The 13,119-nt window shown below is 48.1% G+C and overlaps 1 protein-coding gene across 1 annotated transcript in view; it reads right to left on the bottom strand.

Annotated features, from left to right (window-relative positions):
* Csmd2 (CUB and Sushi multiple domains 2) overlaps positions 1–13,119 on the bottom strand; it is a 575,103-nt gene that overhangs the window by 122,336 nt on the left and 439,648 nt on the right. Inside the window, exon 26 of the mRNA XM_029476560.1 lies at positions 220–422. Within this exon, the coding sequence (XP_029332420.1) occupies positions 220–422 (203 nt within the window). The remainder of the gene's footprint in view (positions 1–219; positions 423–13,119) is intronic.

Genomic DNA, 13,119 nt, shown 5'->3' with positions numbered 1-13,119 from the left:
TTTTTTTTTTTTTTAAACAAAACAGATTCTGGGCCTCCAACTTACATCCTCATGCTCACATGGCAAACACGCTGCTTCCTGAGCCGTTTCCTTGGCTCCTCAGCACAGATATCTGAATAAACCATGAGCCAGATACACAGCAGATGGAAATGTCTCGCCAAGGGTGGAGAGATGGAAGGTGGGAGGGGCTCGAGGCGCTGGCAGTGGGCAAGCACACACCTGAGAACTGGATGGCGAAGCCTTGCTTGCTGGTGAAGAAGTCGGTGCTGAACTGCAGGACGACCGAGTTGAAGGTGCTGTGCAGGTCCTTGGGCAGCATTGGGCCACTCAGCTCCTTGAGGAGGACCCCGCTTTCCACAGGTCCATCCCAGATGCGCAGCACATCATGGACTTCTTCTGTGTCAAACACCAGGAAGTGGAGCCTGGGCAGAGAGAGGAGACAGGAGGTCACTCCAGGCCCTGCCACTTTCTCCCCAGAAACTTCCCATCAGGAGAGGAAGATTTACAGGGAGGAGGGGGAGGCATCGTCTGGAAGCATCCCCATGCTTCCTGCTGGTTGGCTCCATCAGATGGAGCTTGAAGTCATGGGGACAAGGGTGAGAGGGTGTGGATGTCAGCATGGCCACACTCCATCCCTCCTCGTAACTCGCCACAGCCAAGCTCCTGAATATAAATCCTTATAATTCTAGATTGAGAGGGGGCGAGAAAGAATGTGATTCCTTTAAAAAGTCAAGGAGGCTGGAGAGATAGGCTCAGCAGGTAAAGATGCTTGCCACCATGCCTAAGTACCTGAGTTCCATTTCTGGAACCCTTATTGAATATGTTCACTCTCTTCTGGCCTCTGCATACGTGCCAAGGTGTGTGGATGCACAATCTCGAGTGTGTGCACACAGACAGACAGACAGACAGACAGACACAGACACACACACACACACAGACAGACAGACAGACACACACACACACACACACACACACACACACACACACACACACACACGGTAAGCCCGTATCTGGGTGTCTCTGAGCAGTGTGCTGAAGCTGTTAGCTACAGATAGGGGATCTTTGCAAAGTGATGCAGGCCACACCAGGGCCTCTGTCTGTATGGGAAGACATATGTCACTCCAAGCTCTCAGCCTGGTAGGAACCTCAATTCAATCCCAGACAAAGAAGGGTTTGGTAGGTGAGGTTACTATGGCTACAAACCTGGGTGACAATGACTCTGTGAGTCCATTTCCGTTCACTTTGGGGATACGCTGAGGCTTTGGAAATGTGTTAGAGACAATAAAGAGGATTCCTGTGGACCCGAGCCCGATTCTATCACCTACACCCGAGGCACTCTCACCACCACCAAAGCAGCCCTGGCTCATTATCATTATGCACGAAACCCCAGACTTCACATAGGCGGCGCTGCTTTCTACTGACATTGGTTTCTCTTCACTTATTGCAGTCACTCTAAAAGAAAAATCTGTTTAAATTATAAAAATGAGACACACGCAAGGCAGAAAAGCATGAGGTGCTTTGAAAAATTTGAAGTCTCTCTCATACAATCAACTGACTCTCCTGCACTTTCCACTTACTATTAGCACATAGCCTTTCCCCTTACTCTTATCACATAGCCTTTCCACTTACTATTAGCACATATCCCTTCCACTTACTATTGGCACATAGCCTTTCCACTTACTATTAGCACATAACCTAGACTTCCTCATATACTCATATAGTTAGCTTGTACTCATATAGTTTTCCCCAGCATGGGCTTAATCTTCCCTTCCCTTTTTTTCTTATCTTCCATTGTGTGTATATGTGTGTGGGGGTGGGGTGGGGAGGGGGAACTGAGTGGCTGGCTTTGAATCCACCATGTAGCCAATACTGACTTTGAACTTCTGACCTTCCTGCTTTCTCTCTGCAGTGCTGGGACAACAGATGTGTACCACACCCACTTTTGTGTGATGCTAGGATTGTACCTGTGACTTCACTTATGCTAGGAGAGCTCTCTATCCACTGAATCAGACCCCTGGGCCTGGTTTTAGGTCATGTTCTTTCTTTAATAACATATAGTATGGGCTTATATGCCTACTTAATTTTCTTTTCTATAGAAATGGACAATCTAGTCCCAGTTTCTCATTAAACTGCAAGAAACACACCTATATTGGTGGCTCTTTTCTCATTCTGCTCATGTTTTGGCAGACTTGTGGAAATTCAATTTCAATGTGGTGGGGGAGGGGAGTAAAGTATCTAACCCCCCGCCCCCCCCAATGAAGGTTGTTAAGTCATCCTCTCCTGTGGCTCTATCAATCTCAGTTCCCTCCAAACAGTATCGGACTGCACTATTCTCTGAAAACTCCGCCTCTTCAACACACCAGCTATTATAGTGTTGCAAATATATTCTACATTAAAATACTCTTCCATCTGCCAGACCAAAATGGAACCTCACTGGTATTTTGAATTTAGATAATTTAGTATTTTACATAATGTTAAAACTCTGTGTACACAGTTTTGGGACATTTTTATCTCTTCATATTCTTTATCCATCTTAATTGGGCTACTTTATCTTTAAAAATTCTGTTTGCCCACCAAGCTCTTTATTCGTTATTTTTACCTAAATTGGTTCCTGTTGTGGGATATGTTTTTCGATGCTAGTATTATCTGCTAGTGTCTGGTACCTTTTCTCACTTTAAATTTTGTTTATGGAATCTATTGCTGTAAGGAGCAACTCGAATACATTTATCTTTTCCACAAAGTGTGCAGGGTCTCAACTCCTCTACCATGATTATAAAAATCCCAGCCACAAGGGTGGCAAGATGCTCAGTGGGTAAGGGTGCTTGCAGCCAAGCCTGAAGACCTGAGTTCAATCTCTGGGATTCACATGGTGGAGAGAGAGAGAGAACCAGTTCCCACAAGCTCTCCTCTGCATGCATGCAGCAGCACACGTGCAGTTATGCAAACAAAAAGAACACTTTTTATTTTTTTTTGAAAACACTTAAACCGCTTGGAATAATGGTAAGAGGCAGGAGTGTCAGGGAAACTCTTTGCTGAGGATGAGTGTGGCCCTGCATGTATGCACTCATAGAAGCTGTGAGTCCCTGTCCAAGACCTGTATAGGGCGTGGCCATGGATGGGACGCTCATCAAGCCCCACCCCTAGTTGCGGAGCTACTGCCAACTTTTCTATACAGGTACTGCTAAGAGAACTAATCAGGTTACAACAACAACAACAACAACAACAACAACAACAACACAGCACAGGGAGTTGGGAAGGAGAAGCAATGGCAGGAGACGAGGAACTGGAAGGGAGGAAATAGGGAGAATTTGATCAAAATACATTATCCGCATGTATGGGAGGCTCAAACAATAAAAAAGAGATGACTTTAAAAAGAAGAAAAGAGAGCCAGGCGTGGTGGCGCACGCCTTTAATCCCAGCACTCGGGAGGCAGAGGCAGGCGGATTTCTGAGTTCGAGGCCAGCCTGGTCTACAAAGTGAGCTCCAGGACAGCCAGAGCTATAAAGAGAAACCCTGTCTCGAAACCAAAAAAAAGAAGAAGAAAAGAAAAAAAAAGCAATACTGAAAAGAAAGTCCAAATTGTACTTTTTTCCCAGACCTCTCAGCTCCATACTTTGAGCCTGGAAGCATTAACATTTACTACTGTTATGTTATTTCCTCAGTGATAGCCTCCCCAGTGCCTATCTGAAGGGGCCTCCTCGTACTGTAGATGTTGAAGCCCCCCTGACTCCCTCCTTAGCACCAATCAGTGGATATTCAATGTTCGTATTTATCTTCTCCCTCCAGCCTAAGTGTGGCTCCTGAGAGGGTGGGGCCAACCTTTCCTATTGTGGCTCCATGCTCTGGGCATGCTTGCCTGTTCAGAGGGGGCTGTGACCCACTCCTAAGTAAACACTCTAGCTTCCCTTGACCTGTCCCAATGGAGACTCTGTGGCCCTGCTGAGCCCTCCTTGCTGGGCCGGCTGCTGCTCTTTATGAACCAGGAGCATGGCTCTTCAGTTTCCCCCAGCGTCATATTTTGCTATTCTAACACGAAGAGGCCCCCCTCATCTTCTTCTCCCCTAATGTATTCAGGCTCCTTCTCCAACTTACTCTATCAGATCAACTCTATGGTACCAAGTTCCAAAACCAATGCCAGTGAGATTTCAATTGGAATTGGCCACACGGATTACTACGGAGGAGGAACGCCTTTGTGACTGATATCCCCAAGTGTGAACAGACAGATGACTTGGTTGTACTGCGTCTTTGCTGGTTGTCTTCTTTGCACACTTGGATTCATTTCTCAGCAATTTATACATTTATGATTGTCTGACCTGGTTATAAGTGAGAGTTTGTTTTTATTTCATAGTCTAGACGAAGGATGAGTAGAACATGAATGGTAGTGACTACAGTATTATCTCTCAGGCTAGATATTGTCACTCATATCCTTTGACACCTTCCCCACCTCCTGGAAGAGGCAGTTATGTCGGTGGGCCTGACATGGCCAGAGAAGACCTAGTCATAATGAACGGCATACATGAGGACCACACAAAGGCAAGGCCATGTTCGCTCTGTTCAGCCTAGCTGATCTGATAACCACACACAAAAGCTTCACATCAATGATGCTGAGAAGAGGAGGAAGGGCAGGAGGAGGAGGAAGAAAGAGGAGGGAGTGGGGAGTCCTCTAAATTCGAAGCCAATACACAAACAATGCAATGGATAGAATGTCAAATTCCAAACCCAGGCTGCCATTTCCCAGGACTTGCTGGGGATGCCAACACTCCCTCACACACAAGCGCCCAGGGGTGGCAGAAGTTGGTGAGGGAAATGACAGGAGTTGCTGAGGCACAGTAACCTCTTTAGAACGGAGCACACGCAGGACCTCTCCAAAGGGTGACATTTAAGCAAGATGGCAGGCTCAGAGGGAGCTGGCCACCGCAGAGCAGGCTGGGTTAAGAGGTGGCAGGCAGCGTCCCCCAGATAAAGGGCAGCGTGTGCAAAGGTCCCAAATGGGAAGCTGCCCCAGGGCGTCTGGGCAACAGAAAGGTCGGCATGGCTGTGGGGTGGCAGGCAGAGGCCAGGCCCACTGGGACACTGTGGGTTGGGGAAGAAGTTGAGATTTTATTCAACTGACTAAGCGAAGTTGCTGAAGGATTCCAAGTGGAGGCCTGACAGAGTCTGGTTTGTATTTTAGGATCATTCTTGGCTGTACTGGTGAGAACAGGTAGAGGCAGGCAAGAATAGACACAGGGGCCTTAGCTGCAGGCCAGCACTGACCCCTCTTACGGTGGGGCTTGATGAGAGCCAGGAAAAGACTGGTTATGCCAAGTTACTCATGTTCTCAGTGAAGATTTCCTTCATCCTAAGGAGATCAAAGTCTGTAGGTGCTCATCGGAGCTTCTGATCAATGGAGCTTCTGATCATCCCAGGCCCTCAAACTTGGCCTATCTGCCTCCTGTAGGTGAGAGATGAGGCCCGTCTGCTGGCTTTTAGAGGACTGGCATGGGTTTGAAGACATCAGTACTGTGATCTCAGGTGAGGAGGTATTGGGATGAGATGGTACCTCTCCCTGTGGGTGTCATGCCCATGCACGCATGTACGTGCTTGCTTGCCATCCATAGGCCATCTCTTGGGAAGAGGATGAGGTGTATGCAGTGTGTATAACCATCTTCCTTCAGAGATTTCAGGCTATGCAGAGCTGACTCCTCCCAGGAGCCTGCTGCTCACCAAAGGAGACACCGTAAAACACAGTAAAATGTGTGCCTGGTCTTGAAAGAGTGCCATACACAAGACACTATTGAAACGACAGAGGGAGAAAGTGCTAAGTCTCTGCAGACTGTCTGTCTCCTTGGGTGCTGTTTGCCTTGTGGGTGCTTCCCGAAGCCTCGTGGAAAGCGGGTGGGTTAGGGCTTCACTCCTGCCATTTTGCAAAGGTTTGGAAGTGAAGTCCCAAAGGGTTTAACTGACCGGACAGTAAGGAAGGATGAGGAACCCATGTTGAAACCAGATCTTCCTGGGCCAGGCCCGCTAAGCCCTTTCCTTAATCTCTTCTTCTAGTTTACAGACACAAAGAGAGCTTCAAGGTGCCTTTGAAGCAGGCTTAGATGAAGAAATAAGACAGACAGAGAGGTGGTCAGGAAAGAGTGCAGTTGATACAGATCCATGACGGGAAGACAAGCCAGTTGCCTGCCTGGGCTCAGGCTCCCTCCCACCCCATCACCTTCTCGTCAAGGGCTGGGTAGGCTTCCAGGCCAGACATCTGACCCCATCTGCTGCTGATCTCTATGGCCTAGTACTGTCTGCATCAAAATAGCCAGGAGGGCTCTGGACTGTTAGTGTCCCTAACTCTCAGGGGAGTTTCCATGCAAATCCTTCTGGAACTCCTGGAACTCCTCAGTGCTCTGAGGCTGAAGGAAAACTGAACACATCAGGCTGCCAGACACGGCTCTCTTGGCTCCAGAGGAACCGGCCATAGAAAGGCATGCAAACCGGAGGGCAAGAGAAAGCAAACACTGTGGTGACTGAAGCTGTTGACTTCACACACCCTCCCTCTGACTTGGAGGAGGCAGAGGCAGGAAAGGACCGCAGGCCTTGTCAGGGACCTGTTACCACAGCGTGAACCTGACAGACCCTGTGGGGACCCGCATGATGAGAGATAGATCCTGACTTCAGGGAAAAGTGGCACATTTGGGAATAGCTGCAGGAGGGAGGGGCTCAGAAATCACTCAGACCCCAGATGAGAATGCAGCTTAACGGATCCCCAGGGACACAGAAAGTGAATGGTGGGGGTGGGGGTGGGGGGGGGGAGGGAATCATGCTTGTTCTATGGAACATCCCACCTCTGAGCCCTTGACAGCAAACTTGCTATTAATTATGCCACCGAGATAGCAATACTTGACTCTGGAATTAAAGTATCATGCGATTCAAAGAGTCACTGCTGGGCAGACAAGTGGAGGCTCCAAGCCAGCAGGGCTATTAGGTGCTAGCTTTGAGGCTTTGGTTCCTGGGGTCAGTTGGAACTCAGTTCTCTTCAAAAGTAAGGAAGTTGAACTGGGTGGGCTGCAGGAAGCGCTGTGGTCTTCTAGGCTGGTGACTGCTGTTTTGTTTTGTTTGTTTATTTGTTTGTTTGTTTTTGTAGACTTTTAGCCCAGGTTTCCCTCTTATGTGCCAAGTGACTTTGGACTAGGAGCCCTCTTTGCATTGTTGCCTGTGAGGGACTTGCTAGTGACCAGCTCAGCTTCTAGAACTGTGAGTCACATGTGTTTGTAGCCCGTTGTCCTTCATTTATGCAGCTTGTGGCTGTCACTTGGCGGCGTCACGCTCTGCTACTTTTCTTTCAGAACTCGGATGCCATCACGTGCTCCGTCAGCCTTGGACTCTCTGGCTTATCTCCTGTGTGGATGCTTTTCATTTCTTGCAGGGCCGATGCGGCCGCTGTGGATTTTAATTGTGATGATGTCATTACTTTCTTCACCTCCCTGATTGGTTGCCATCGTTTTCTTTCTCTCTCAGGAGCTCCTCTCCTCCATTAACCTGGCCATCTCCACATCGTAGAATGAAATGGCACAAGCGTGTACAGGGTCTGTTAGAATATCTACTGTCTATTCTGTTTGCATTTTTTGACACCCTGGGGTGGAATCAAGGGCTAAGTATCCTAGTTAGCATGAATTATCAACTTGACACAGCCTAGAGTCATCTGAGAGGAAAGCCTGCACTGAAGTCTTGCCTAGATCAGACTGGCCTGCAGGCATGTCTATGGGCGACTGCCTTGATTATTAATTGATGCAGGAGGGCTCCGGCCATGGTGGCTGGCACCATCCCTAGGCAGGGATTCCTGGGCTATAAAACAAAGCTAATTAAACAGAAGGTCATGAGTGAGCCAGAGAGCAATCTGGAAAGCAGCTTCCTGCTATGGCTCTTGCCTTGAATTCCTGCCCTGATTTCCTTCATTGATGCACTGTGACCCGGAAGTGTAAGCCAAAGAAACCCTTTCCTTCCCAAGATGCACTTGACCACAGTGTTTCATCACAGCAACTGCATGAAACTAAAACACTAGGCAAGGGTTTTGCCACTGAGCTGCAACCCCAGTCTTGGTTCTTTATATTTCTTTCTGTCACCTGGAGTATTAAAAAAGAAACAAAAAAACCTTTATTTAAAAAAAAATGGTCCCGTTTCTTTAGAGAAACACTTATTCATTTTTCTCATGCGCGCTGTTCTTTATGAAACATTCCGTGCATGTATCTTATTTGTGCATTATTATTTTTAATCTGTCCCTTTGAAGGGAGAGATCGCTACAGGTCCAATGTGCCAGCCAAGAAGGCAGGTGGTTCTCATTCCCCTAAGAGACATTAGAATTCGCGCCCGGATCCTAGGCTGGCAGCCAGAACAGGGTGTGTTCTACCTAATTCAACTACTCAGGGTGGTTTGGCTAGTTTATCATACTTGGATAATTTGAAGTAGTTTGTGTTTCTTTCTCTAGAGGCAATCCATGGAAATGAAATCACCAGGACACACTGCTGCACTTAAAATCACACTTAGAATATTTATATATTAAAGCCACATTAACATCAACCAGACTGGCTACCTCTTTTCCTTCAGAACAATGTTCTGGCTCTTTCTGGCCATTTCTTGACTCATTGCAAACTTAAGGCTTTTCAAGCGATGCCTGCTGGGTGTGCTTATCCGTGCGGTTCCTTCAGGTGGTTGCTCTCACTGTGCAGCTACAGGGACCTCCTCTGTTTAAAGCAACCTTCTGGAAGCTGCTGAACCCCAGGTCAGTATTCCTGGCAAGATCTGTGAACACAAGCCTTGCTTCCAGTGCCTTCTGCCTCCTCCGGGCCAGCTGCCTGCTTGCTGGCTGACTGCTGTGGAGAACAGCTCTGTACTATGGCAGATCTGAGACTGCAGCAGGGGATCCGGGCTCGCAAGCACAGCCAGGTATTTTGTCTGGTCCGGCATCCTCCCAGGAAGACAAGTTCCACTGAGCAGGGAAGCTGGTTCCTCAGAACCTCCTCTTGGCAGCCCTGCCGCTGGGTGGCCAAGAGCTAGAAATGAGGCTCACAGCTTACCTTCACCTTTGTCACAAAGAAGAAGTTCTACCGGTTAAAACTAACAAAGAGCTTCTTACTGGCCAAACAAAAGGATCACAGCTCTATGAGTATTAGGCAAATAATCAACATCCAACAGCAAGAAGGTCCCCACTGTCCATGGGTCCCAGACCCCTGCAGGAGGGCACACCTATAAAGGGCCATCATCTGTGCCTTCCTGCAGCTGCACTATGTAGTCCCCTTTTCATCTGGAGCTACCTGTTCCAACTGTACCTGTATGCAAGAAACTCTCTTCCAAATGTTACCACGGTTGCCAAATGGTCATACTAGGCCCTTCTCTGGTTTCCTAACCAATTTCTATCCTGAGTTTCTACCGTCGATATTCCTGAAGCAGCGAGGTCACCTTCTCAATTTAGATTGTGAGCTCTTTAAGCATGGCTTTGTGCATCTATGCTTTCCTCTATTTTGTGAGCCTGTGAGGTCCTGCCTACCAGCCTTCACAGTAAACAACCTACTCTTGCTGTTGTTGCATGTAAGATCTAGGCATATAATTGTATTGGTATGTGAATGTATGTGTGTGTGTATGAAAGGGTACACATGTGCATGTGTATGTACATGGGCACCTGTGTGGGTACAGAGGCCAAGGATCTCTCACTGAACCTGGAACCTGACAATTCCATAGATCAGCTGGCCAACGAGCTTCAGTGACCCACTGTCCCCCAGCACTGGAACTACCATGGCTGACCTTCACTGCTGAACCTGTTTCTTACATGAGGATCCCAACTGAGGTCTTCATACTTGTGCAGCAGACACATTATCCACCGACTGTCTCCCCAGCCCCACTTTCTCTGCTCTTAAGTACAGCAAGAAAAGTGGTTTGTTTCTAAGTCCTTGCTTCCAAGTGCCACCTAGAAGCATGACCCAGACAGGTCTACAGTCTATAGTGTCACATTAGTCTGGAATCTTGGCTCATTTGGAAACAGAGGTACTGTTTCCAAACCTCTCCTCTTCCTCTGCTCAGGAGACTGTAAAGACAACACAACCTTGGCGTCTCATTTTTCTCCAGCTAGTTCTGTATGTTTGAATGTAACCAGGGTTGCCAAATGGTCATACCAGGCTCTTCTCTGGTTTCCCAACTAATTTCTACCCTGAGTTTCTACCATTGATCTTCCGAATTCTATATTCATCAGTCACGACCTGTAGCGAGGCATCTTTAAGAGAATTGGGTCTTCCCAGGTAAACACACAAATCCTTACTAGCAGAGCCTCTCAGGCCCTTCCCTCTCCTTTCTTCTAGAATGGAACACAGATATTATGCCTGAAGCTGGAGCAGCTGGCCAGATAATCACGAGATTGAAAGGCTCAGAAAGGCCCAGCAGTAGGCAAGGTCAGGGTGTCACAGAGAGCTGGGCCAGGTCTGGATGGGACCTTAAGATTCTTGTTTTGGAGGGGAAAAAAAAGAACTCCCCATCTGTGGAGCTAGCTTTAGTACGTTTTTCTATTTCCACTCCTAATAGATATAATTTCTCTCTGAGACCTTGAAGGGAAAAGACTGTCTTATTTATACTTATACTCTGGATGCCTGGCACCATGCCTGGCACTGGGAAAATGCTCCACTTCTTTAGTTAAACTGAAAATTGTTACTTTCTTCAAAATGTTCCAGCAGTTCCCGTTATACTGAGAATGGATTCAGTGGCCTCCTGGCCTCAGGACTCCGCTGATCCCTTCCTCCTGTTATACCTACCCACCATACAATGCTAGCACGGTGGGCTTTGTTCCTGGATTGGGCTTTTGTTACTCTCCCCCAGTTGGAATCTCCTTCTGCCCTCCAGGAAGGACTTCCCTCTCTGCCTTCTGTCCCTGGATCCTCTGTGGTCTGGGCTAGTGGCATCCACCAGCTGTTTGACTGTGGTCCCTGAAGCTGGGGTGGGGCTTCAGTCTGTTCTTTGTGCTGTCCCTGCACAACACAATAAAAGTTCTGGTCAGAGAGGGTCTCTCTTGAATGCCCACTGTTTAAGTGTAGCTGGACCAGGGTCAGAAGGGTGGTGGAAAGCAGACACTCGGAGCTGTGTGGGCCTTCAGGTGCTCCTTTGTAAGACAGGACTGACAGACACCACAGTGGAGCCTGGCATAACACAGGTGCTTGATAGAGAGTGAATAGAGGGGCAGAGCCATGTGCCTAAGCCTTTGTCGCGTTTTCTGCTCTCTCTGAACTGCCCCCTCAAATCATAAGAGGGAAAACTCTGGCCCTACCCTGGAGATGGAGAGGAGGCCAGGACTTTATTGGGTGAACCTCCTGTTTCCTGCATCGTTACCAGGCGGAACTGCACTGAGGGAGTCATGTCCTACACCTTACTGGGTACAAACTCCCAGGCCTTGTTGGAGCTCCTGGGCACCAGGAAAGAGCACCCACTAAAGGATATGGAGGTCTCTGTATCCAAAGGAAAGGTTAATCTGCCACCCTACTCTTGCTAAGCATACCAGGAAGACCGACTCTCCAGCCAAAGTGGGTCTGGGGGCTTGGCTAGGTTCATGCAGGTACCCAGCTGCCCCTCTTGGGGTTTTCTGAGGGGATTACTCTTGTTCAGCTTTTGGGCTGAACCTGGCAATAGGACCCCCTGGACACACCCAATACTTCAGCAGGGTGGGGTCAGGTGGCCCTGAAAGGCTTCTTCAGTCTGTGCTCCCAGGAGCTGAGGCCATTTCATACCCTGCTACCTATAACTTTCAGGACAGGGACCTACAGCCTGCAGTGTTTAGGGGGTGCACTGCCTAGGTAAAATTGACAATGCTCCAACCCACTTCTGGGCAGCTACCATTCTAAATGATTGTACACATTAAATCCCTTAACCTACTCAGGGAGACAGTACCCCTAATCACCATTCCACAGGAGATCAGAGAAAGGCAGTGCTGAAAGAGGGCCGCAAGCTGAGCAGCTAAAAAGCACACAGGTAGCCCTGTGCCCGAGTCCAGCTCCTAGCTATGACTCAAAGTGGCATGATCAATGAAGCTCGAGGGATGTCAAGAATCCAGTTGAATAATCAGGCTGAATGGCCCAACCGCAACATGAGGTCGATGCTGAAAAACAAGCCGCGTCATATAACAAAACAAAAGTGTGTCCTCAGAGGGATGCAGATGATGGCACATTGATAAAAACAAACGCAGGCTGTCAAGAGCAGTTGGAAAACAAAAGGCTTGAAGTGGAAACAATAACAAGGTTTCCAGGATGCACAGAGAGGGGATGTTGATGGGGGGAGAGGGGTAGGGATAGGGAGAGAAGGGGTGGTGATGGAGAGAGGGGAGATGGTGATGGAGGGAGAGGGAGGGTGGCGATGGAGAGGGAGGGATGGTGACCACTGGAAACAGGATCAAGGAACTTTCAATGGTAGAAGAAAACCAGAGCCAATTAAATCAGATCAGCCAAGGATGGGAGAGTCAACACCCAAAGAACTCAGTGGAAAGCATAACTTTTGTTTGAAGAAAGCAGGCTATATGGGATGTGAAAGAAATATAGAGCCTGGAGCCTTTTCGTATATTAAGCATCTGTGAAAATGAACAAAACAGAGAACTTGAAAAAGTCAAAAGGGCACAAGTGCAGTAGAAATAAAAATACAGGAGGCCAGGACAATGGTTCAGTAGGTAAGGTGTTGGCTTTAGGACTGTGAGGACCCAAGTTCAGGTCTCTGGAACCCACACAAAAAGCCTTAGATTGCAGTCCACTCCAGTGCTGGGGAGGCAGGCAGAGCAATGTCCCCCGGCCCTGGACGGACAGACAGGCTAGCTCTCTAGTGGGCTCAGTTCCAGATAGAGTGAGAGGGCTCGTTTCAGAGATTTCAGTGAAGAACAACCAAGGAAGATACACAATGTTGATATCTGGCCTCTATGTGCAGTGTACACATGTGCATGAGCACACACATACACACACACACACACACACACACACACACACACACACACACACACACACACAGAGAGAGAGAGAGAGAGAGAGAGAGAGAGAGAGAGAGAGAGAGAGATCCAGATTGTGCAAATTATAGTATAAGCACGTAGTGACTTTAACAAAATCATTAGATTTTCCTGGGTTTTAAGTTGAA

The sequence above is a fragment of the Mus caroli genome, chromosome 4, assembly GCF_900094665.2.
Source record: "Mus caroli chromosome 4, CAROLI_EIJ_v1.1, whole genome shotgun sequence".
In the NCBI taxonomy this organism is placed as follows: Eukaryota; Metazoa; Chordata; class Mammalia; order Rodentia; family Muridae; genus Mus; species Mus caroli.
This window is presented reverse-complemented; position numbering and strand designations above follow the sequence as displayed.